The 22,221-nt window shown below is 47.7% G+C and overlaps 11 protein-coding genes across 11 annotated transcripts; 4 read left to right on the top strand and 7 right to left on the bottom strand.

Annotated features, from left to right (window-relative positions):
* The first annotated feature begins 612 nt into the window (after window positions 1–612).
* ONS95_014030 (uncharacterized protein) lies at window positions 613–2,809 on the top strand. The gene has a single exon (XM_058507680.1). It carries the CDS (start codon window positions 1,497–1,499, stop codon window positions 2,754–2,756), a length of 1,260 nt encoding a protein of 419 aa, XP_058356850.1. The 5' UTR covers window positions 613–1,496; the 3' UTR covers window positions 2,757–2,809.
* On the top strand, window positions 2,810–7,528 carry ONS95_014031 (uncharacterized protein). Its single transcript, XM_058507681.1, has 4 exons — window positions 2,810–3,816; window positions 3,878–4,711; window positions 4,766–5,152; window positions 5,204–7,528. Exons 1-4 carry the CDS (start codon window positions 3,305–3,307, stop codon window positions 5,271–5,273), a joined length of 1,803 nt encoding a protein of 600 aa, XP_058356851.1. The 5' UTR covers window positions 2,810–3,304; the 3' UTR covers window positions 5,274–7,528.
* On the bottom strand, window positions 5,732–7,519 carry ARN1 (Siderophore transporter; the record flags this gene model as incomplete). The annotated part of the gene is made up of 1 exon (XM_058507682.1): window positions 5,732–7,519. The coding sequence occupies one exon, from the start codon at window positions 7,517–7,519 to the stop codon at window positions 5,732–5,734; it is 1,788 nt and encodes a 595-aa protein (XP_058356852.1).
* A 1,813-nt stretch (window positions 7,529–9,341) lies between the features above and the next one.
* ONS95_014033 (uncharacterized protein) lies at window positions 9,342–10,403 on the top strand (the record flags this gene model as incomplete). The annotated part of the gene is made up of 1 exon (XM_058507683.1): window positions 9,342–10,403. The coding sequence occupies one exon, from the start codon at window positions 9,342–9,344 to the stop codon at window positions 10,401–10,403; it is 1,062 nt and encodes a 353-aa protein (XP_058356853.1).
* Window positions 10,404–10,473: 70 nt separating this feature from the next.
* ONS95_014034 (uncharacterized protein) lies at window positions 10,474–11,837 on the bottom strand (the record flags this gene model as incomplete). Its single annotated transcript, XM_058507684.1, has 3 exons — window positions 10,474–10,857; window positions 10,905–11,086; window positions 11,135–11,837. 3 exons carry the CDS (start codon window positions 11,835–11,837, stop codon window positions 10,474–10,476), a joined length of 1,269 nt encoding a protein of 422 aa, XP_058356854.1.
* A 201-nt stretch (window positions 11,838–12,038) lies between these two features.
* On the bottom strand, window positions 12,039–12,508 carry ONS95_014035 (uncharacterized protein; the record flags this gene model as incomplete). The annotated part of the gene is made up of 3 exons (XM_058507685.1): window positions 12,039–12,046; window positions 12,080–12,451; window positions 12,502–12,508. 3 exons carry the CDS (start codon window positions 12,506–12,508, stop codon window positions 12,039–12,041), a joined length of 387 nt encoding a protein of 128 aa, XP_058356855.1.
* Window positions 12,509–13,176: 668 nt separating this feature from the next.
* ONS95_014036 (uncharacterized protein) lies at window positions 13,177–13,646 on the bottom strand (the record flags this gene model as incomplete). Its single annotated transcript, XM_058507686.1, has 2 exons — window positions 13,177–13,465; window positions 13,522–13,646. The coding sequence occupies 2 exons, from the start codon at window positions 13,644–13,646 to the stop codon at window positions 13,177–13,179; spliced, it is 414 nt and encodes a 137-aa protein (XP_058356856.1).
* A 152-nt stretch (window positions 13,647–13,798) lies between these two features.
* ONS95_014037 (uncharacterized protein) lies at window positions 13,799–14,194 on the bottom strand (the record flags this gene model as incomplete). The annotated part of the gene is made up of 1 exon (XM_058507687.1): window positions 13,799–14,194. The coding sequence occupies one exon, from the start codon at window positions 14,192–14,194 to the stop codon at window positions 13,799–13,801; it is 396 nt and encodes a 131-aa protein (XP_058356857.1).
* A 257-nt stretch (window positions 14,195–14,451) lies between these two features.
* Window positions 14,452–16,565, top strand: ONS95_014038 (uncharacterized protein; the record flags this gene model as incomplete). The annotated part of the gene is made up of 6 exons (XM_058507688.1): window positions 14,452–15,034; window positions 15,094–15,193; window positions 15,376–15,585; window positions 15,635–15,869; window positions 15,920–16,149; window positions 16,197–16,565. The coding sequence occupies exons 1-6, from the start codon at window positions 14,775–14,777 to the stop codon at window positions 16,563–16,565; spliced, it is 1,404 nt and encodes a 467-aa protein (XP_058356858.1). The 5' UTR covers window positions 14,452–14,774.
* Window positions 16,566–16,642: 77 nt separating this feature from the next.
* On the bottom strand, window positions 16,643–18,323 carry ONS95_014039 (uncharacterized protein; the record flags this gene model as incomplete). Its single annotated transcript, XM_058507689.1, has 10 exons — window positions 16,643–16,761; window positions 16,814–16,844; window positions 16,895–16,980; window positions 17,031–17,165; window positions 17,220–17,356; window positions 17,425–17,536; window positions 17,596–17,674; window positions 17,724–17,846; window positions 17,897–18,022; window positions 18,087–18,323. 10 exons carry the CDS (start codon window positions 18,321–18,323, stop codon window positions 16,643–16,645), a joined length of 1,185 nt encoding a protein of 394 aa, XP_058356859.1.
* Window positions 18,324–19,542: 1,219 nt separating this feature from the next.
* ONS95_014040 (uncharacterized protein) lies at window positions 19,543–21,792 on the bottom strand (the record flags this gene model as incomplete). The annotated part of the gene is made up of 2 exons (XM_058507690.1): window positions 19,543–21,039; window positions 21,097–21,792. The coding sequence occupies 2 exons, from the start codon at window positions 21,790–21,792 to the stop codon at window positions 19,543–19,545; spliced, it is 2,193 nt and encodes a 730-aa protein (XP_058356860.1).
* Window positions 21,793–22,221: the final 429 nt, after the last annotated feature.

The raw sequence follows: 22,221 nt of genomic DNA on the forward strand, positions 1-22,221 counted from the left end.
TTGTCCACGGACTTGAACTTTGCCATATCAGCAGGTAGACTTTTCGAACTGTTCAGTATGTGCAAGGCATGATAGTATGCGGATCAAGCCAAAACAACCTATCGTGAAGCCAGTTGTTTGGCACAGATTCCTAAATTTCTTATTCAGCACCTTCCCTCCAATCATAGCCATATATCTCCATTTTTCACACATATTCAACCTCTTTCTGTCTACTTCATGAGGGCTGTATATTACTCGCATTGAATGGCTATTCTGCTTCTTGTATCAACGAACGCAGCATGAGCAACCTTGCGTTGCGGCGTGCAATGTTGGAGAGTAAGGAAAGAATAATGGAGAAATTGAGTATACTATGGGGTGCAGGTATTCTTGACAAAGATAGCGTATAATTTTTGAGGTTCAACGGTCTTTCGATGCTCGGCGACAATCGTCTGCAAAGTGGCTACTATTAAAGCGCCGAAAATCATGTGCAGATGTGTTTACATCCATTACGGGAAATAGGTGCCGATTTGCCGGACACTGAGGACCCAAGAGAGACTCCGCGAAGAAAATCGAAGTCCATGAGTGATCTAACATGATTATATTTTTGCTTTAACACAAGTATAACAAATAAACATTTTCCAAAGACTCCATGAAGTTCGATGTGTACCTTAGATTTCAATCGTCTGACTTCGGCACTCGCTAAACCTCACCACTACCTTATTCCGAGCCCAAAGCTGCTCACTGTAAGCGACTCCGACTTCGCCGCGCCTTCCCGTGACAGGAATTTCCAGAACACCTCGAGACTTTTGCCTCCCGCGCCCTCCCCAACACCATATAAAACCATCCAATTACCAAGCCAAACGAGCTCGCATAAGTATCAACAAAGCTAAGCTCAGGAGTCAAGGCTCAAACATGGAAGGGGTAAGACACAGCACTCATCGCGAACCCATATCCACACTTTCACAAACTCCGAGGGCCGTGCTGATCAGACTCGCTTTGATTTCCAGACCGCCGGCACTGCACCGCACCAGCATCAACAACAGCATCTAGATCTCGATTTCAGCCAGCTTGAAATCCCTGGTTTTGGCTTCGATGATCAGGACTTGCCGTTATGGGATCCATCTTTGGAGATCCAGTCACTTGAAAGCTGGAATACTTTAAATGAGCTGGAATTCTCTGCAAATGCAGATTTCTCGCTACCCCTTGCTACCGACAATGAGCACAACGATGTGTCTTACATAGCCGAGAATGACTTACTGCGTGACTGGCCCACGAACGTTGAGAAAGTCGTTCCTAGTGAACAGGATTTCTTGCGTTGGGTAAACGGTGCTTATAGACCTCCGGAACCTTGCACCTATTGTCGGTATCATCGTCTGGAATGTCTCATCATTCGGACGACGTTCTCGAATCCGAACCCGGTGGCTGCATGCTCCAGTTGTGTTGCATTGTTTAGAGAATGCAGTCTAGCGATTGGGGAGAAGAGGAAACCGTCGGAGTTTGAGAACAATCAGCCTATCATGGGGCATTTGCACGGTGTGAATGAGGAGTTTGAAGATGGACTTCAGTTTGTGGACTGGGGAGATGAAGCTGATATCTCGGCGCCTAACACTCTCCCTGAAGCATCTTCCATGCCAGAAGATTCATCGGTTGTGTCTCCGACTAAAGGGAAAAGGGCAATCTCGAAGCAAGACATTCGAGTTCTGAAAGCATGGCTCTCTGACCATCGGCATGCCCCTTATCCGTCAGAGGAAGAGAAATTGGAACTGAAAGCTACCACCGGCCTTACTCTAATGCAAATTTCAAATTGGTTCGCGAACGCGAGAAGAAGACAACGACATATCCAAGGCATTCCTATTCCGGGCCGAGGACGAAGCTCAAAGCATAAACCAGCTTCACCAGAATCTGGAGACCTGTCTCCAATATCTCGATGGCAGAACTCTCCACCTGAAGATGACGCTGTTGATCCTTCAGCTGTAGCCAGAGCACTTGCCGCAGCTACTGGCACATACGGCCAACATGACAGCAAGGTGACGCTCAGTAGACACTCATCCTTCGACAACGTCTCTGTTTCCAGCATCGACACAAACCGCTCCGACCTCTCAACATCATCCTCCAACTCCGGGTGGAGTCACAGCTCCTTTGCCTCGCGGCAATCCTTTACTCGCCCCAAACGCCGCCGGCGTCAGAAAAGAGAACACTCCGAAAAGTCAACAAACACTTTTGCAGCACATTTCCACTGCACATTCTGTCCCGACTCCTTCAAAAAGCGCCACGACTGGCAACGACACGAAAAGTCCATCCATCTCCCACTCGAGCACTGGATCTGCTGTTCCGGCGACGGGACACTCACCACGCTGCTCAATGGGACACAATGTCTCTTCTGCGGGCTGCAAAACCCAACGCAGGAACACCTCAACAGTCACGAACACAACAGCTGCTCCGAACGACCCGCTTCAGAACGAGCGTTCAGACGCAAAGACCATTTGCGACAACACCTCGTTAAATTTCACAGATGCTCTCAACCACTTCCAGCTGTCTACGATTTATGGAAGGTGGAGTGGGGAGAGCTGCGAAGTAGATGCGGGTTCTGTGGAGAGGGTTTATTGAGTTGGGAGGCGAGGACGGAACATTTAGCAACGCATTTTAAGGAGGGGCAACTGATGAGTGAGTGGACAGGGAACTGGGGGTTTGATGATGAAGTTTTGGCTTTGCTGCAGAATGCGGAGGTGCCGGGGATGGAGGGGTTGGATGGGGGTGTAGCGGTAGGGATCATATGAGGCTACTAGATTTTGTGTAGAGCAGATAAATTGACTGAGAAGCCTACCGAGAAGCCTTGCCAAAGACCGATAATGGGTGTTTTGCATGTGCCAGGCATACGGATTTAAACTCCAATTAAAAGAAACCTGGGAAGCCACATACCTACCCAGCTTTCGGGATCTGCAGAATGCGTAGGGCATACTCTCACAGATCGGAAGAACAGTCCGAGTTTCAACCTCAGACAAAGCCTGATCGAATTGTTGGTTCTTCCGTAAAGGGCTCGGGAACCCGCAGGAAGCAAGGGAGTGTTAGGCACCAATTGCTGGCGATCCATGAATGCTAAGCGAGGAGGATTCAATAGGCTGGCTGATTTGTTTGCTTCCAATGTCGTGTAACACTGAAGAGCAAGGCTTTTCAGTGGGATGGGCAGTTGATATCCTTAAATAATTGATCTCACCTTTCCAGATGGTAGGAATGTCTCCACGCAACTGCCTTCGTATTGTCTCATTTTCAAGTCAGTGACTTTTACTTGTGGTGTTTGTTTACCAGCCTTCGTCTCGACCCCAAGATGACGCCGAACAATGATGACTTGCATATCGAGTTGGCAAATCTCGACGAGAACTCGCAGGAACCAAGTCCCGATCATGAAATTCACCAAAACGAGGACGAAGCACTTGTGCCCTTGATCGATGGGCAGATCCTGGGAGATGAGAGTGTCAAGGAGAGTCCATCGGAACGGTCAAAGCCTTTGCAGACTGATGAAAAATTCATGGAGGTTTTTACTCAATTGGCCAAGGAGAGGCTGGAAGGGATGATGGGTGGACTACTAGAAGCGATGGTTGAGAAATTGAGGACTGGACAGAGGAGGACCCAGTTGGATATTGAGGCAAGCGCTCAAGGATTATCCAAACCGAACACAGATACCCAATGCGATAACACTCAAAGCGAGAACGTCAACTCCTCAGTCGGACCTGCTTTCGAGACGGAAGTTCTTGACGAAGAATTCTGGCCATTTACAGCCACGAAGACTGATGATGAGATCATGAAAGATGAAGACGAAAGGCGACGGGTACTTATGAAGTATATAAGCTCTCCCTGTTCTTTTTAGGTTAGATATAGAAACCTGCTAACGCGAAATAAGCCCCAAGTTTGACTCAATACCCGATATGTGGAAGCACATTTGGCCAGCTGAGTGGGCCGAAGAGAGTCTTCGACACTCCCTCATCAAAGAGCTAGTCATTGTTCTGCACGGGTATACTACGACCGATCCCTACTGTGTAGAAGGAGTAGGAGACTTGACTAAGAAGGGACATCTGTATTCTATTCTGAGCATAATTGGAGGGGTGGTCGTGATGTTTTGTGGTGAAGATAGTTTGGACACAGACTTTCATATTGTTAGCCCCCAGCCCGATCATTCCTTTGCAATCATCGTAACGACAGCGATCATTGAAGCAATTCATATTAGTCACAGACTTCGAGTGGATGATCTACTTATTGCTTGCTTCAGAAGGAGCTGTCTGTTCAGGCCATATATGCGTTCCTCGAATCCTTGGCTACAAGATATCAACATTGCTGCCTTGGCTATGTTTGCAGTAGCAATGACGGATACATGCTACTATGGGCCATCGTTGGTGTTACGAGATTTACTCCAAGACAATGATCTGCAGAAACTGGCAAATGACCAAGTAATGAAATACTACAGGCATCTGAATTTTAGTGCGTTTCGAGACCGAGATCGATTGTGCGGCAACCCAGAATTATTCAGTACACTACTTCCGACAGAGAGCGCAACAGGAAGCTTCCGAACCTACGATCTCCACTTGCATAGTCTCGTAGCTCTAGGCAAATTGGAAATAGAATGGACGCACGACGCAAGATCACATTTGAGACTTAGGCCGTATGGAGATGGAAGGGGCTGCTTGCATCTTTTTTGGTTCGGTTGTGGAACTGAAGACACATCTTATTATATAGCGAAGCATGTTAGACTTCCTTTACTTTCTAAGAAACTGGCTGACGATGGCTACAATAGATTGTTGGTCCCAACCGCGCCGGGTGCTTGGGAGTCTGATAGGGTCGGTGAATGGACAGAGCTTGAAAACACAATGCGTATACTGCTAGGGCATTCCAGCAGATCTGAGGAGCGCTTGACCCGAAAAGCTTACGCACGGCTCCCAATACCATGGTGGCTATTCTCTCTGTGTAAGACAGCATCTTCAAAAATGCGGAAAGGCCTGCCAGAAATTATTCCAGCCTACTTTCGAACCGAGAAGTATGTAATGGGAGACGTCATGCAGTTGTTCCCGGACGGAATCGGAGGAATGGCCGCCCATCTATCTTACAAATTAGACCCCAATCGATCCTGGAGTTATTCAGAGTTCCCAATTTATGGTGAGCGGCTATATCAGCTTCGACTTCAGTATGTTGAATTCTACCTGGCCTTACAGATGGCAGACTGACCAATTGACAGTATGGATGGAGTGAGACCGAGAGGCTTTCGGGGTCTCTTCAAAGACAAGCGGGACTTCGCAGGCAAGTAATTCGATATTCTCTTTGGATTTGTCGCTTACAAGCGCGTAGCCTACCACACTTTCTGGTTCGCAGTCATCTTCGGCACAACGAGTATCATCCTCGCACTTGCAAGTTTGCTCGTTTCATCACTGCAAACTTGGGCTGCATTTCATCCCCAGAATGTGAATACCAACAAATTAGCTTGAGAGGATATATTCAAAGTTAGAGAAAGTCCCAAAGCAACACAAGACGGTAAGTTAGAAGCGTGAAAGATATTCGTGACAGTGTTCACACAATCAAGATGACCATGGGAAGTGGGGCGACATTAAGATGGTATATGTACAGCTCTGGGCGCATTTCCAGAAAATAATGTGAATTAAATCGAATAAGACAGTTCCCAGGTGTAGCCAGAAATCAAAATGTGACATTAAACATTTCCGTAAACAATCCCTTGTCAGAGCTTCCTCCTCTCCTAGAAGCCCTGGGTTCAGCGAATAACATGGCCCTCCTCCGCTTCTGGCTGGCTCTGCTCCTTACTCAACTTCGGGTTTCTCAAACAGAACGCAAAAGCGATCAGCGGCACACAAAGACAAATACCAGTGATCGTCAACAGTCTCTGTACATGTTGATAACTATCGATAACCGCAGTCCTGACATCCGTTCCGACAGGATATTCCGGAACAAGCAAAAATGGACTTCCGTAGAAACTAGCAGCCAATGTTTCATTTCCAGTAAAGGCCAATCGGTTGTTGAGTTCTGGGTACAGAGTCTGCGTCCAGATTGCGCCTGAGACGCAGTTTCCGAGTGCAGAGCCAACATTGTAACTTGCGAGATAGATACCCGTAATCACAGCGACGTGTTCGTGCTTTGTTGCTGCTTGGATAGAAGCTTGTGCTGGGTAAGGGAAAAGACCACCTGCGATACCCAGGAGAATTTGAGCACCAATGACACCGGATTGAGCTGCGCTGCTATGACCTCCTCGGTAATGGATCAACAGGCCGAACGCAACCAGGAAGAGCATCGTTCCGGCTAGAATGAAGTACTTGAGTCGTCTGACCTTGAAGATCACGAGTGAAATGAGAACGCCGGTAATGACAGAGCAGAAGCTATAGAGTGAGGAGACTCTGGTAGCTGACTTGATGCTGAAGTCGAAGGCGACGATCAAGACGGTATAGAGGAAATCGCCCTGTAAATACCAGGCAAAGTTGAGGAACATTGCTATTCCGAGAGCGGCCCAGACCGCGCGATCTTTGAGCAGGTGGAAAGGAAGTAAAGGATGCTTGGCTTTCAATTCCCAGAAGATAAAGACTGGGATACAGAGAATTCCGATAATCAATGGGGCAAGAATATGAGCTTGATGCCATTTCGATGCAACAGCACCGACGGCAGTGGATCCACCAGCCAATGTGAGAGGTACGAGAATGAGCGCAAATACTGCAATCAGAAGAATAATGCCAACGACATCGAGTTGCCAGAATAGTTCTGCTGCGAGGCGTTTAGGGCCTAGCATCTGAAATGGTGACTTGTAGCTGTCGAGGATGCCATTTTTTCGTGCCCGCCGTCCGGCGATGAACAGCGCCAACATCAAAGGCAGAGCACAAATCGGGTAGATGATACACCACATGCCAATTCCCCATCTCCACGAAGTTACTCCTAAAACGGCTTGAGTAATGTCGCCAGAGACCCAGGTATTGATGATGAATGGTGTTGCCGGAATGTACGAGAAGAAGACACGGCTTCGCATGGACGTGATATCTGCGATGATGACTTCGACGAGAAGGATGACACAAGTGTATCCAACTTGATACAGGACAGCACCAGCGCAGAAAGTCTTCACTCCATCGGCACAAGATTCGATAATAGTCCCCAGCGTGTAGAAGAAGACTGAGACAGCGACCAGTTCAAGACGTCCGAAGACATCGGCGACTTTGGCAGCAGTTGGCTGAGCTGCAGCAGCAATGACACTCCTGAGGACATTGATAGTCGAGAGAAGCGAATGAAGGGCATAGTCGCTAGTTGCTGTTGCCTGGTATGTATATCGAGTTGTACCGTCAAGTCCGTATGCATACGCAATGAGGAAGACGCCAAAGAAGAGGAATATCCGATTGGTGAAAGTGAGCTGGCTAGATACGGCTTCGATGCGGGCCACACCAGGTGATTTTGCTCCTATGATGTGGTGATCGGAGTGAGCATCGACATTCTGAGGATAATTGACGCTGGAGTCTTTCTTCTCGTCATTGCTTCCCTCCCTAGGGATATCTGGACTGAGATTCATATTTGCTGCTTCGCTTGGACTCGAACCAGCCGCTGACTTTTCGCGTTGCCTCGGCTGCTCAATTTTACGACCGGTAGAATAATTGAGGATCAGTAACGGAGACCAACTACTGACATCCCACGAGGAGAAGGTGGTGCTTTATATCGTGTCGTTGGCACTTGGGCCGGACCTCCCACGCAAATCCAAGCTATCCCAAATCCTGGTAGACTGTCATGACATACAGGCTGCCCCATCCCAGCTCTTGGGAAGATAATGTGGAACTTTGGCTGTCAAGCAGCCATTTAACTGGCCGATGGCCGATGATGATCGCTGCAATCTTATCAGATCAGAGTTTTCATCTAATCAGATGATTCGCCGTGCGACTGGTGGTCTTGTCGTAGTGGGGCTTCAACGTATGGGGTAACCGGATCCGTTAGAGCTGAGGAAACCTGGAAAAAATTGATAATAACCTTTCGGGCTTGGCAGTTCCTTATTTCAGCAGGTTTGATGGGAGGAAGGTTCATCCGCAATCGGAGGGTTGGCATAGCGAGATTGTTAACCTCATGTGATAATACCAATCTTCGAGTTTGAAATGATTTATGTCGATGCAAGCCTAACTACCGACTGACAGAGACGCGATATCTAAACAAAGAGACATAACGTCAAGATTCTGATCAACACATTAATTGTTCCAAATCACCGACAGGCTCCAGTCTTGTCTCTCTACTTCTGGGGCTCTATGGCAATAATCTGTGCGACCTTTAAAACCTCCCGCGGTAGTGATAGCAAAATTGACCGCACCAAATGAACCAGAAAGCCTTCAACCGGAGCTCTCCCGAGCAACTTTCCAAAGCCGGTCCGCCTGCCAAAAGACTCTCAATTGTCTCCCAAGCTTAAACTTGTGCTCCAACAGTAATACTCATTGCCACAGCATAGCATCTATCACTTCTTTGAATTGATCTATCGATACTACTCGTGCCACCGAGATTTGGTTGTACCCTGCTCCAAATCGTGTGTTGCATGCTGTAGAGATCAGGGTTGTTCAGAAAGATACCGACATGCGCTCCGGCCCCATTCAGCTTCAGACCTGAAGAACATTCGTCTAGCCTGCCACACAAGTTGACACTGGAACTCATAGCGAGATGGACATCGCTTTGACCTGCGACTTCCAAGCCCGAGCATAGGCGTCAGAAGGGCATCCAGCTTACGCCAAGTGACCAAAAGGCAGCAGGCAGCAGGCAGCAAGGGCTCACAAAGCGCTCAATTAATGTAAGGGGCAGCTAAATATGTAGTATAGGGATATTTTTTGGAGACTTATAAGTATCTCATTGCGAGCATAACGCAAATAGGCAGAATAGAAGAGTATCACAGTCATACTCTACCTCTAGGCATTTCAATCCGATGCGAGCCACGGAAGGAACTCAGAGCCGACGTCCTGCCTGCACTCTACCGGTCAGCTATCCTTGTCGTTCTGAATAAAGCTCTGAATTTGTCTTAATGCTTTTGTGAGGTGGATTTGGATGTAGAAATTTACATGCCTAAGCTACCACTACGACACCGGGCATTGTTCTCACAAGAATAAGCGAAGGGCTTCAAAACAGAGGCATTGATGCAAACAAAGAACATCCCCATAGCCAAACATGACGGTCTCTTCTCTTCAAACGAGGACAAACTCTTATTCTCTTGTTCAGCCACCAACCGTTGTTCCCCTCAGGACTAGACTGAAAGTAATTGAGTATATATTTTCTTCGTCTTCCCTCTTTCATCAAGCATCCATCTTCCTTAGACCCACTTAGTTCACTGGATCGAGATCAGCGCCACTGAACCCTAGTGAGGAAGCATCATGGCAAGAGAAAACGACGAGTACAGACTTGCAGGTGAGAGTCAGAGTGAAAGCGCTACTCGACATGAGTTCGAGAGAAGCCGCAGAATCGCAGCCGAGAAAATTCGGCAAGACATACTGGATAAGCATGAGCGACAGCGTCAAGCGACCCTGAAAGCCAAGGGCTCTGTACTGCAGAACGAAAATGGAGATTCCGTCTCTACTGAAACGCAGAACTCGCAAGTGCCCGTTCAGCAGTTGCCCCTCCTGCGAGACCTCGTTCAGCCAGACCTCGTTCAGCCAGACTTCGTTCAGCGAGACCCCGTTCAGCGAGACGCCGTTCGGCAAGTGTCCGTTCAGCAAGTCGGGCCTACCCAAGCCTTGTATCCCAATGCACTGGGGTGCCCAAAAATGCCAGCTCAGCAGCGCGATCATACCTCAGCTCCCAATCCAACAAGTGGACGTTCGCATCGACGACAGTGGGCTCAAGGACGTGGTCATGCCTCAGTATTCATAGCTGCAGGTGGATTTAAGTCAAGAGCGACGGCTGGACAGATGCGTTTTAACTATGACACAGGTGGACGGGATCCAGGAATGAATGGTGGACCTTCGCGCGCCCCAGAATTCTATCCAATGTATGGACCCGATCCGCACACGCCGACTCAGCAAGGTGGTACCGCTCAAGATCTGACAACTGGCTATCTTAACCCTCAAGCAGGTTCTTGGTATCCAGCTCCACCTCCACCTACAAAAGAAGAAGACACGACATTGAAGACTGACTCGGCTTGGGCCAATGATCCAGCATACATTGCACTAAGGAATAGTATTGGCTGGGACCAAGGTCCACCACACATCGATTCAGAATGGTATGATGAGAAGAATCATCATCGCTTTGACGGCGATCTTTTCATCCCCAAAAGCCTGTTCGACGATACACCGGTCGACATCACCTCAGCCGCCGTATCAGAGGCCACTCCTCGGGCCATGGGACCACCACGCAAAGGCAGCTATACAGGTAAGTATGGAGCGATTCATCGATGGTCCAGAGTCCATACATCAGCACCTTGTGAACCGCCAAGCTAGACGATGTCAGATTACACGACTGCTTAACGTGGTATCCTTGAACTCTGTGTTGTCAGACCACGGAGCGATCCTATTCTGGTCCGACAGTAGCCTCATCTTCAAATTTCCCCAGGAGACGATCCTTGACATTGACTCGAAGAGCTGTTGCATTTTTGGCTACTTCTGCGGTGGAGATTTCGTTATCACTTGTGAAAGTATTGGACAGAATCATCTCGGAAACCGGATCGATTCCAAGGCCGCATTCGATAGCCATGACTTTCAGCATGGATTGGCGCAAGTATGGGCCCGGTGTGCACCAGAGCTTGTTTTTGGTCTGCGTTGCTATATCTTTCAACCATTCAAGGCTCAAGCCTTCCTCTTTGCAATGGAATAGGGTTGTGACAAATCGGAAGAAGAGAAATCTTTGTGCGGGGCGATGTTCGTTCAGAAAATTTAACTCTTTCCCGTCAATCTCCTGAATTTCGTTAGAAAGAAAAAATCGGAAGGATGAAATTTACTTACGCTCCATTTAACTCCTATTTTTCCAAAAGGCTGAGGCCCAAGCACCTCCTTGTTTGACAGAGACTTATCCGTAAGAACAAGTTTGTAGCGCATAATCGTCCCCTCAGAAGCCATGTCTATGGGAACGAAAACTATCTTTCCATTGTCTAAGGCGTTCTCGAGCTTATTATGCATAGGAATTCCTACGAAGTCAGAAGAAATCGGTCAAACCGATTCAAGAAGTAACATACCGTTGCGGCAATCTCCTAGTATCTTATCGTCTTGAACGTCAAACAAGTAGAGCAGTTCTTGCGAGTTCAGCGATTTCGGTACTAGGTGAGCGGCGGAAACGTTTTCGGCAGCTTGCCAGCCAGAGACAACACAATAAGACTGCCTCCCAGCCTCATCATCATTCTTCGTCGCACCATACCAGTCCATCACTCGGGTCTTAAACGTTTTCTTGTCGAATTTCTTCTTGACAAGCTTTCCCTTCTCCTCATCAAGCACCATCTCCACTTTCATATTGGCAGTTGCTGCCATGACCTTCGAGGACATTGCTGAACTGTACGCTTCACTTAGGATCCCGTAAGTCGGCATTTCTTGCTCTATGTCCTGTGCCAAAGCCCTCTTCTGCCTCTTCACAACTCGCAGTTCATCGTCAATGAGCGAGCGGTGCCGTTTCAGTTCTTCTGCAGCGGACTGGTAGTCGTCTATTGTTATGACTCTTGATTTAAATGCTTCTTGGAGGAGAGCCATAGTCTGTACGCCTTCTTCGATGCCAGTATTGAGCTCTTCGTTCTTTGCATCAATGAACTCTATTGTTGTAGTTGCAGTGCTCAGCTTTGATGACGATGAAGCTTTTCTCTCCGTGTACTTGTCGAGTGCTTTACGTTTTTGCGCTGGAATAAGAGAAGAAATTCGAGGCGGTATTTGTGGGGGGCCTCGTGGGTTCATGTTTGCTATTCTGAGATGATTTGAAAAAGATTCCTGATTGTGGGGAAAATTAGTTTGAACTTTGTAAAGTCAGGTGAAAATGGGATAGAAGTGAGGTGAAAGTGAGGTGCAGGTGAAGGTGAGTTTGTGGTGGAGAATAAAAAGTGGCCTCGATTAGCATCTGGACTAGATACTACAACAGAGAGGTGCTAGATAAGGCCACTAGGCCACTAACGGATAGGCTAAGTCACTAGCTTACTTACCTGCGATAGCAGATGAACCTTCCTCACCTGTCTGTCTTGGTTCCTGACTCACAGGCCACTTATCCATTGCGTCGACTGTGTTACCTATAAGGAGCAAAAGATCTTCCGAGAAGAATCCTACCCAAGCCTGCAGCTGGGCATCTTCAGCAAGCAGTCTCGAGGAAGAGGTATGTGCGACAAATCCGGATCGGGGTTCGCGGAATATATGGTTCGAAATAGCATGTCTGACGAGCCGGCGCAGGTTCGTGACATCGACGTTAATTTTCTCGGAGAGGGCTTCATAACTTATATCGCCTTTTGTAGGGACAAACTCAGCGATCTTAAAGTGATACACAGCTCGAAGTGACAGGCTATTGACAGACTGCAAATCCACTGTCAGCATCCGTAACCTTACATGTCTTGAGAGTGGAAAGGCTGCTGACATCCCATGCCAAGTGGCGAAGACTCTCCTTTGGTCCTACAGCTAAGTCATGAAGCTCTTTTGTGGCTGCAACAAGCTTGGAGCGAGCCGAATATGCTTCCTTGTCTGCCGGAGAGATCTGCAGCTCTGTGAGGCCATCTACATCAAAAGACGGACCTAGGGCTTCTTGGAATCAAGGTACTCGGTGATGATTTTGGTACTTTCAGCAATCACGTTTGCAAGCTCTGTCAAACGAGCAGTAGCCATGATTCATAAGAAAGCCCGCACCTTACTTACAGATAAGTATCTGTCAGGTGCAGAAACATCGTCGTTCTCGTCTACCCAGCGCCAAGTGGCATGGCCCACCAGCCGGATCCATGCCGATCTTGGGGAGTACATCCCCCGCTGCTACGGGCGATCCTTAGCCGTGAAGCCACAATGCTTGTGGGCAGCCTTCTGTTACTGAGGGGCGTTGCATTTTCTCATATATGGTATATGTCGGTAATGATCCTGGGTGCTTTAAATTCGTTGCATAACAGCGAGAGGCTTCTGCCCAAAAACCACATGAAAAGGAAGGTACGAATGTACCGAAGAATTCATCAGCGCCTTCCTTACGTGAACCAAAAACACCTGAACCTCGGCCGGAGTCCATCCCAGACTTCTTATGAACGGGCCCAAACTATTCCCTTTCAATCCATCATAAATCATAGTCCTTCCATATAACCCAACTACTCTCATAGTCTTGTTCTTTGGCCACGTTCCAATTGGTATCTTGAATGTCTTCTTTTCTATTGACAAAACCTGCATCACGAAGGTACTTTACATTTTTAACTGCTCCAAGAAGGTCAGGACCAAGGACTGCAAGGCCTTCTGCGACGTATATCAGCCATTGCTGGACCAGGTAATCTTCGGGCATTGTGGAGTCATCGCAGTGTGCTTTGTGAAACATCTCTTGTATCTCGATCCATCCGCCTGGCTTCATAGACCTGGAAAATATCAACAAAACGTCCACAGAAACGAGGTTAATTGGAAGGAGCCCTACTCATATGCTTGCTGGATTGATTTTGGCATATTTTTGACAGCCACCGATGTGTGTCGAGCAGCAGCATGGACGAAATCAAAACGATCTCTTCCATGAAGCCAACGACTCTCGAGGTCATCGACCATGAATCTGACGTTTGGAGGAACCCATACAGGCTGTATCGGGCTCAAGTCAACTCCAAGAACACTGGCACTGGGATATTCATCTCCGACTAACTTGAGTCAATACACAGCTTTTCAAGAAGAATTTAAGAACAAGGAAACTCACTATCAATTGCTCAGATGCCGGTTCCAGTTCCAAGATCAAGAATCTCTTGAGGATTCTCAAGAGGCGCATAGTGTAATTTGCCGCCGCAAAGATTGACAACCATAGCATGCTTCATATCTTCGCGGGCTTGCTCTGGCTCATCGTTCGGAAATTGATACTGTCCTTCACGGAACTTATGGTATCTCCTCCCATTCTCAAAAGCGTAGTCTCTCACACTTGACGACAGCGATGTGGACGCCGCGCTGGCATTGTCACTCTCATATCCATCATCCGGTACTCCATCTTCGCTGGCCTCGATCGTAGTCTCAGCTTGCTGGGCGACGCTCTCAGCCTCCTCCAAAATCTGAGCAACACCTAAACCGGTTCCTTTGTCTGGTGAGCGCTGCGCGCTCGGCAACTCGGTCATCTCGTGTACTGCATTGAAGAGCGCTGTGTGCAATACTTCCAGCAATGTTGGCAAGATCCTTGGGATCAAAAATAAAGTTGAAGTTCGCCATCATGAACTCTGTGTTGTTAGACCACTGAGCGATCCTGATCTGGTCCGTCAGATCAATAGACTAATATCTGATCCGGCATTCCCGATGTTCATCATTGTTAGAAACGGATCGTTTCAGTGGTCGATTTGGCTCGGCACCTCCCTAACCGCTCCCCCTACGGTATGCAGCACCGGATGATCGACGTGCTGCAGAAACGTGATCTCCAACTCGTTTTTGGACTTGGATCTCAGCAGGAGTGAGCTTTTTGGGACACTGGATTTCAGCTCTCTCGGATGTTATAATGATTCTTTTATAATTATCTCTATACGAATCATATCAAAGCTTTCTGTAAGGTGGTCTGGTTAACTAACACCACCCAAGAACATCCCCCTCGAGCCCTTTAAGACATCCTCTCGCTTACTGTACGTCATGACGTCCCGAGCTGAGGGAGCGTTCCCTGGACCCAAACAGAGTCGTTACATTGAAGCACTCATAAATTCTATTTTTTAAATGTTAATGTCACGCCCATCCACCTGGTTTTCATTGTTGATAACAACAGAGAGATCTCCACAATTACTGGTCAAACAATTCAGCTCCAGCACCGTTGAAATGAAACGCAAAGCCGGCTCGTCGCCCGAGCCATCAGCAAGAAAAGTGGCAAAGCTCGCAGACTATTGCTGTACTCCGACTTGTCGAGATTCGCAAGGTGTCGAAATATGGCCAGCTCCGGAGTCTCAAATGATAGCCGCGCGAAAGTTTTTGCAAAACTGGTCAGTCACTGAACAGATAACAGGCATCATTGGGATAGTAGCTGAAATCAGTAATATAGTGTCACGGCTCAGAAGAAAACCCTCATCGTACCAGATAAAGATGCAGATGGGCTCAGTTCAGGAGTCATTGTTCACAGAACTTTGGTGAAATTAGGTCTTGTAAGTTCCATTCTCGGTGAAAGATACTCGTCTTCTCTGAGGTTTGCTTGGTCATCCACGAAAATCTTGAGAGCTCCCCATTTGTTCATGCTGCTGGTCACCATGAGATCCACCATACACGCAGAAAACCACGTTATGCTCGTAGATGTTGATGAAAACACCAACTGACGCTTGCGATCTAGGATCCGAAATTGCTCGACGTTCATCTAGTCCAGAAAGGATCGAATATACATGAGCCTTTCGAGCGACAGGCCATGTTGGAAAAAGAAGCAGAATTCATTATTGTCCTAGATCAAGGGAGCAGAGGAGCTCCTCCAGTAGTCGACGATCCAAACACCAAACCAATCATAATCGACCACCACTTGAGTGGCGACTTTCCTGAGGGCGCCGAAGTAAGTAAACAAACCCATGCAAGTCGCGTGTTGTCATTAATGAGTCTAGGTTGTGTCGGCGTGTCACTGTCCACCAGTCGCCACTTCAGCTCTCTTGACATACGAGATCTGCAAAGAGCTCCATCCAGATATCGCTTCAGAGTGTGGATACCTCTGCGCGATCGGCACGCATGGAGATCTGGGCAATACACTGAAATGGCTACCGCCTTTTCCAGATATGACAGAAACTTTCAAGAAGCATACCAAGAAGATTCTCAATGACTGTGTTTCCTATCTCAATGCTCGTAAGCCTTCAAGTGTCGAATGCTCCTAATTTGGTGTTGACATTTGATAGCTCGACGTACTGGCACCTATGATGTGATCACTGCTTGGAATGACCTTCTCCAAGCCAAAGATCCTAGAGAGATACTCAAAAACCGCCGTTTGGCACAAGCACGTGAAGAGATCAACATCGAAGTCGAGAAACAAACGCACACCCCACCGAAATTCAGCAAGGATGGGAAGATCGCCGTGCTAAAGATAAACAGCAAGGCTCAGGTTCATCCTGTGATTGCCACACGATGGGTAAGCACTCTTAATTTCTCTGTGAGTCTTGTCTAACAACATTCCAGGCAGGAACTCTAAAATCCAAAGCCCTCGAAATTATCATGGTAGCCAATTACGGCTATTTACCAGGCAAAGTCAACTTCTCTTGCCGCATCGCCCGATGTGCTCGGGATCGCGATCCTCCAGTCAACATCATCGAGTCATTAAAAGCTGTAGCGGACCTAGATACAGGTGATCTGATTCAGCGAATGGGTGAGAGTTTCGCGAGAGGACACAAGGAGGCCTCGGGTGGAATCATTCCGACAGCCGAGTTCGAGGAACTGTGTGTTCTGATGAAAGTTGGCGAGAAACCAGACAAGGTGGACGGAGAGTCACCAAAGAAGAAAGCGGATGCCCAGAAGAATACTCTAAATAATTATTTCAAGAAGTCTTGAGAAGTAGATCTTGGGGTCGGCCAAAAGGAGGATTTGCCGAGACTTTTCCTCGCTCATGTTTACACTGCATCTGAGTCTCAGACAGGCAACAAGACGGGTACGCCTAGAATTATATCCTGACCATACTTCGTGCCGTTGACTTCTTTGACTCCTTCAAGTCGTTCTTCTGGAGCTATCTGTAGACGTGTTTTGATTTCTGTCACACAAGTGAGCTTCAGCGAAAGTCACGAAATTGAGTGAATACTTACGAGCTTCTCGCCATTCTTTATTTGTTGGCACCTGGAAGTTTGTCAGTTTGGTTCGAGACTGGATTAGCTTTACCTCCTCACCGGCCGACCGGAGTCCATGAGATTTTTAAACTGCATGAATATTCCTTGCTTTAGTACAAACCCCTCGCGCTGTATCAAGGGTGATTCTATATTACGCAATGTCAGTATCCTCACCTAAATGTTGGGTTATCCTTACCTGTCAAAGGTTTTAAGCGCATATCCCCTTTAGATCCATTGAAGAGCACCAGCGAAAGACGCTTTTCGTGTCGTTGATCTTCTGGAGGCTCAGCAACCTTGTGTAATGTAGCTTTAAAATGACCTCCAGAAATGACTAGCCAGGCTTCAGTTCCTACAAAAGCTTTCCTACGGAAGGCGTTTGACAAACCTTCAAGTGTGTCTCCCAGATTTACAACCAACGCACCCGGATTGTACTTCACATATCTCCACTGATCATCCTTCCAGATCTGGAGCGCTGTAACGGGAACCGAGAACAAAAACGTTGTTGTTCCGTAATCAGTGTGTCTGGAAAACCTCAGTAAGTTCTCGACTTTAGTTGTACAGTAAACAGTGGTCATTACTGGCTTACTTACCCGTACATCCGCACGCCTTTCCTCGCAACCCTACTCTCCTCGTCTAGAGGATAGAATAATGCATGCCTGAAATACCCATCACCGACCAATCCGTCATGCGACTGCACGGTGTCTAAATACACGTGTTAACTTCTCCTCGCATCGTTGCATTGCTTGAGGAATGCTACTCACCCCACAGATAGTCGTCAGGAAGCTCAAGAACCATCGATAGTAAACGCAGCAGTCGACGATTCACAGAATTGACTAGATACTTTAAGACTATAAGCTCGGCTTGAGTGTCATATGGGAGGTGGACTCACATCACAGAATGAGGTTATCTCATCCATGAATGGAAGGATACACTTAGGAACGCGACTGCTGTCTTCAAACTCGGGCGAGTAAAAATTGAACTGTTCAATCCCGTCATAATTTCCCTTCTCGCGCTTGGGACATGTGTTAGTGTATATTGTCTACTACAGATAGTGGCACCTGCCTTCCAACCAAACCTCGGCTTGAAACCCGCAAACACACCAGTCGACGGATCCCAGAGTAAACGCTCTTTATCCTCCTGAGAGATATTTTCATGCAAATATTGAGCAAGTGAGAATTGCCGATGAAGCTGCCACACCTGTCAGTAAGTCAAAGTCACTTACACAAATGAGGACATTTCCGGTGTGTTGTACCTGCTCTAGTGAAATCCCATAATTCGTCAAGAAGAGAAACCCATCTTCTTTAATAGCAGTTTTAGTCTTAGCGACCAGATCCGCGACCACAGCCGGATCATCAGAGTCAAGCAGAGATAACTCGATAGTCCTGAGGTCTGCCCATTCAAGATCCATCTTCGTTTGCTGCGGAGGAATCCATGCTGGAACTTCCGGCTTGTTGATATCTGAAGTCGGTGCTGTAAATGGAGCTGCCATGTCTCTCTTCTGTCTACAATTTTCCGATGTTGTCGTGATATTGGTTGAGGTTACGTGCTGGTTTTCAAGTAATGTTGTGAACCCCTCCTTTCAGGAAGGTGGGATTGCCAAGGGTCAGGCTGTTTCTTGGTTTCTCCGTTGCCATGCATCTCTCGCTATCTGCGAATGGCGTCGATCGAACTGTTAATGTCTCCGCCTGGTACTGGGTTCTCGATTGAAGCATGACTTTCTAAACTTGAGCCCCCTCCTGGCAATTTATAGCAAAAGAGATTAACCTTATCGAGTGTTTCTCAACTGCGAGTAATTGTGACAGGTCCTTCTGATGCCACTTAGATGAAGAGTTTCAACGATAATGTCAATCGAATGCAGATTTCTGAGATATTCATAATATTGTGGGGATGAAGTATTCAAAGCGCACCTTCTGCCTTGCTAAAGTAGTAACTGGACATTGTGACATTGCTGAAGACAACAGAACCTCATTACTTAGCGAGACCACCGGATTTAGCGAACAGGCCTAGAATCAAAACAACACCAGCCCAGGTGTGAGCTTCCGATACCTATATGCAGCAAAATCTTGTGTCCACTGCCATAGAAGCATTGAATTCTTTTTGATTCCTAGTTCAATTGCTTACAAGTCACCCAGATGTTTCGCCACTTCGTAGCACTCGTCTCTAAGTCCACAAATCCTCCTCTATAAAATTCGCGGCCCTCCTAGCAACAGCATATGCCGAGCTTGCAACGTTCCTCTACTGCCATGGATGAGAGAAGCAGTGACACTGTCGTTGCTATGGTATTCCAGCATGACGCCCAGCTGAACTTCTTCCGTGCGTGATTACTTCCGGAAGTTGTGTTGTGTACTGGTAACTGCCCTGGTCTTTGTATCGTTTTGACCAAAGTCACATAAATTGACAAAACGAATTTGATCACTTGACTAACCAAAATTCTAGCTACATTTTGTCAAGCTGGTATTTCTGTGCTCGTTCAAATTGTATCCAATTATTAAGATTAGTTACCTGCTAATCGTAACGACAGTCGATAGTGATTCATCCAATAAATCGCTCAAACGCGCCGAAACGCCACCAACCGATTGCCGGCCCAGATATGTATACCAAAACGCCTCGACATAGTCGTATATTCCCAACGATCCCACGATATCATTTGTCAAATGTCCCCAATAAGATCAGCATCGCTCACATCATGCTCACAATCCTACCGCCTTTTACTTCCCCACAAGGAAGTTCAAACTTCCAGAAATGCCCTTCATCTCCACCATGGATCCCTGCCCCTTATCCTCAACACCCTTTCTCGCCACAAGCTCGCTGAAGCCAGGGCCATTTCTGAACTTGATGATCCTGACACCCTCGCCTCTTGCCACAATATTCCCTGACACAGACTTGCCGTGTACCGTCCCCTCCCATGCACTAGGATACTTCAACTTGATAGTCGCGGAGTTGGACGAGTGGATGGAAGATAGAGTATGTAGTTTAGTGTCGTCGGCCGAGGTGCGAGAATCGATTTCGAAAAGCGCTTGGGTCCCAATGTTATTGGGAGGGATGATCAGAAAAGGCTCATCATCGCCGACGGGTTTCTGATTCTCAAGTTGGTTGGAGAGAAGGGAGATGAAAATTGGGTCGAGGAGTTCAACATCTGTCGTTCCACTGATGGTGTGCGTTTCGAAACTGTTGTTTGGAGCTGTGTGTGAGTCGCCAGCGCGAAGAACTGGAAGTCCCGTAATTTTAATGGTACCTGATGTGGTCTTGAAACTGTTGGAAGAGCCTATGTAGTAGGAGCCACTAATAGACGACGAGGTGGAGTGGACTGTGGTGATGTAATTCCGTGGGGGCGGAGTGTACGACGGATCTGAATCTCCGCCAACAGGGCAATTGACCTTGATAGTACCAGATGATGACTGGACTTCTAAATCGGCTGGGGCGGGTGCCGAAGGAAGAACAGGTTGGGGGAACACGTCCGCATGAATGCTCCCTGACTGCGAAGACAGGCCTAGGACATCCATCAGAGGATAGTTACCTCTGATACTGCCCGACATTGTTTCGACAAAAATTTTGCGAGAAGAGAAGGGAAACCCGTCCGAAGAACGCCAGCCAGGACTGTCGGCTTGACTTTTGGCATCTGTTGCATCGATGGCGGGGAACCTTACTCCACCTGAGATAGTTGTAAACTTAGATCGCCCACTGACATTGACTTTGATATCATCTACAACCCTCAAGGTAAGTGAGATAGCCTCGATCAAAAGGCTGCTGAATTGAGCATCTTCGGGAATCCAGGCCGTGATCTCAAGCGAGATACAGTGATTCAACCCAGGCCTGAGAGGAGCGGTGCTTGGAGTGACAATTTTCAAAACGCGCGAGTCCTCATCCCATGTTTTGTCCACTTGCAGACTTTCGTCACTGACTTGAACATCCACAGTGAAATAAGCTCGGTTTCCATGTATTGAATTCTTTGGTAGTCGACGGAGTCGGATCTCGCCGACAGTGCTTACACTTCTCTCATACAACGAGCCACCAGACTCAGTGGTTTGCAACACCGTGAGATCTGATCCAACAGGAAATTCGTATGTCACAACATCTTCCTTATATTTGGCTGCAGTGCAGTATGGAGTAGATGAGTCGATGGGTCTTTCGTGTCCATCGTCGTTATCAGGCTGTCCCTTACTAGGTTCACTACCTCCATTGCCTGGAGGCGGTAATTTGTCGGCCTGAAAATACACTTAGTCTCTACTTCAATGCTGCTGCAAGGTATAAATTTAACTTACGTCTTTGTCGTGCCGGAAGGTAGCTGTGGTGAACATGGTAAATAGGACCAGAGCCAGCACCGCAAATCCAAAATGTTTGAGCCAACGCTTCTTTGTAGGTGTTAATTTCTTTATAGATGCCAGGGGCGTATTTTCCGTCGGCTCATATGCAGGCGCTCCCATACTTTCCGGTTCGCGCAGAGGAGGAATGCCAGATTCCAAGTGGTGCTCTGGAAATGTACTGTATGATCTCTCGACTGGTTCGCTAGCCGTGGTAGGAGATACTGGACTGGGTGTATATGCAGGAGGAGGGCCGTTAAGCAAAGCACTGTTCTCTGAGAACATCTCTTCGTTTCGATGGGGTGAGACAGGCGAAGCGGGAGTATATGAAGTAGGAGTAGGAGGAGACTGTGAGCTAGCTTGCTGGGACGCGTAACTCTGTGATGGGGGTGTTCGTGATAGTAAAGGGTGCATCGATGACCTCGAACTTTGTCCTGCGCGTTGCTGTATGTTTGGGGTGGGTATCAAAGTCTTGTCCTCGACCCTTTCCTTCCTATCCAGTGATGGATCCGCGACCATTGTATTGGACGGCATCCCGCCTCCACGGTTGAAGTATCCATCGCTTGGGCTGAGCTCGTCACTGATTGACTGTCTGTCAAATATGTTGTCGTCCTCCTCGTCGTTTGCGGAGTACAGATTATCAGACGGGTGCGACATTTATGCTGCTGCCTTGGCAATTAGGAGGTCGGCAATGTTACGAAGCAGTACAAAAGTAGATGCCTTGAGCAATCCACGATGTTTGAGGTTGCAGCAGACAGCACAAGCAAGTCAGAGTCGTGAGAAAAAGATAGACAAGTGGAGTAGTAAGCACGGAGGAACTGAGGATTGAATTGAGAACTACGTAGGCTGTTTGGAGCGTAGGCAACAACGGAAATACCATTGGGAATTGGCCAGGAAGAGGCAACCCCACTATCGAACTACGAATCACCACCGCTGCGGATGGAGAGAAGGGCCTTGGGATTGGCTGCAACGGTCAGCCCGCATTGAGGCTTGCATGGTTTGGGAAGGCGGGTGAGAAGTTGCAGGGTCGGATATGAGGTTGAATCTGATAAGAGGTGCGAGAGGCACGTGCTTCGGAGTTCGATA

This window comes from Cadophora gregata, assembly GCF_030347475.1.
Source record: "Cadophora gregata isolate MNR1 chromosome Unknown scaffold_8, whole genome shotgun sequence".
Taxonomy (NCBI): domain Eukaryota; kingdom Fungi; phylum Ascomycota; class Leotiomycetes; order Helotiales; family Ploettnerulaceae; genus Cadophora; species Cadophora gregata.

What these genes read in the sequence shown, in the direction of transcription:
- ONS95_014030 (XM_058507680.1), top strand. Translation starts at nt 1,497, where the DNA reads ATGGGGCATTTGCACGGTGTGAATGAGGAGTTTGAAGATGGACTTCAG.
- ONS95_014031 (XM_058507681.1), top strand. Translation starts at nt 3,305, where the DNA reads ATGACGCCGAACAATGATGACTTGCATATCGAGTTGGCAAATCTCGAC. An exon ending in ACATCTTATTATATAGCGAA is followed by an intron (nt 4,712 to 4,765) that starts GCATGTTAGACT and finishes TGGCTACAATAG; the next exon opens with ATTGTTGGTCCCAACCGCGC. An exon ending in CTATATCAGCTTCGACTTCA is followed by an intron (nt 5,153 to 5,203) that starts GTATGTTGAATT and finishes ACCAATTGACAG; the next exon opens with TATGGATGGAGTGAGACCGA.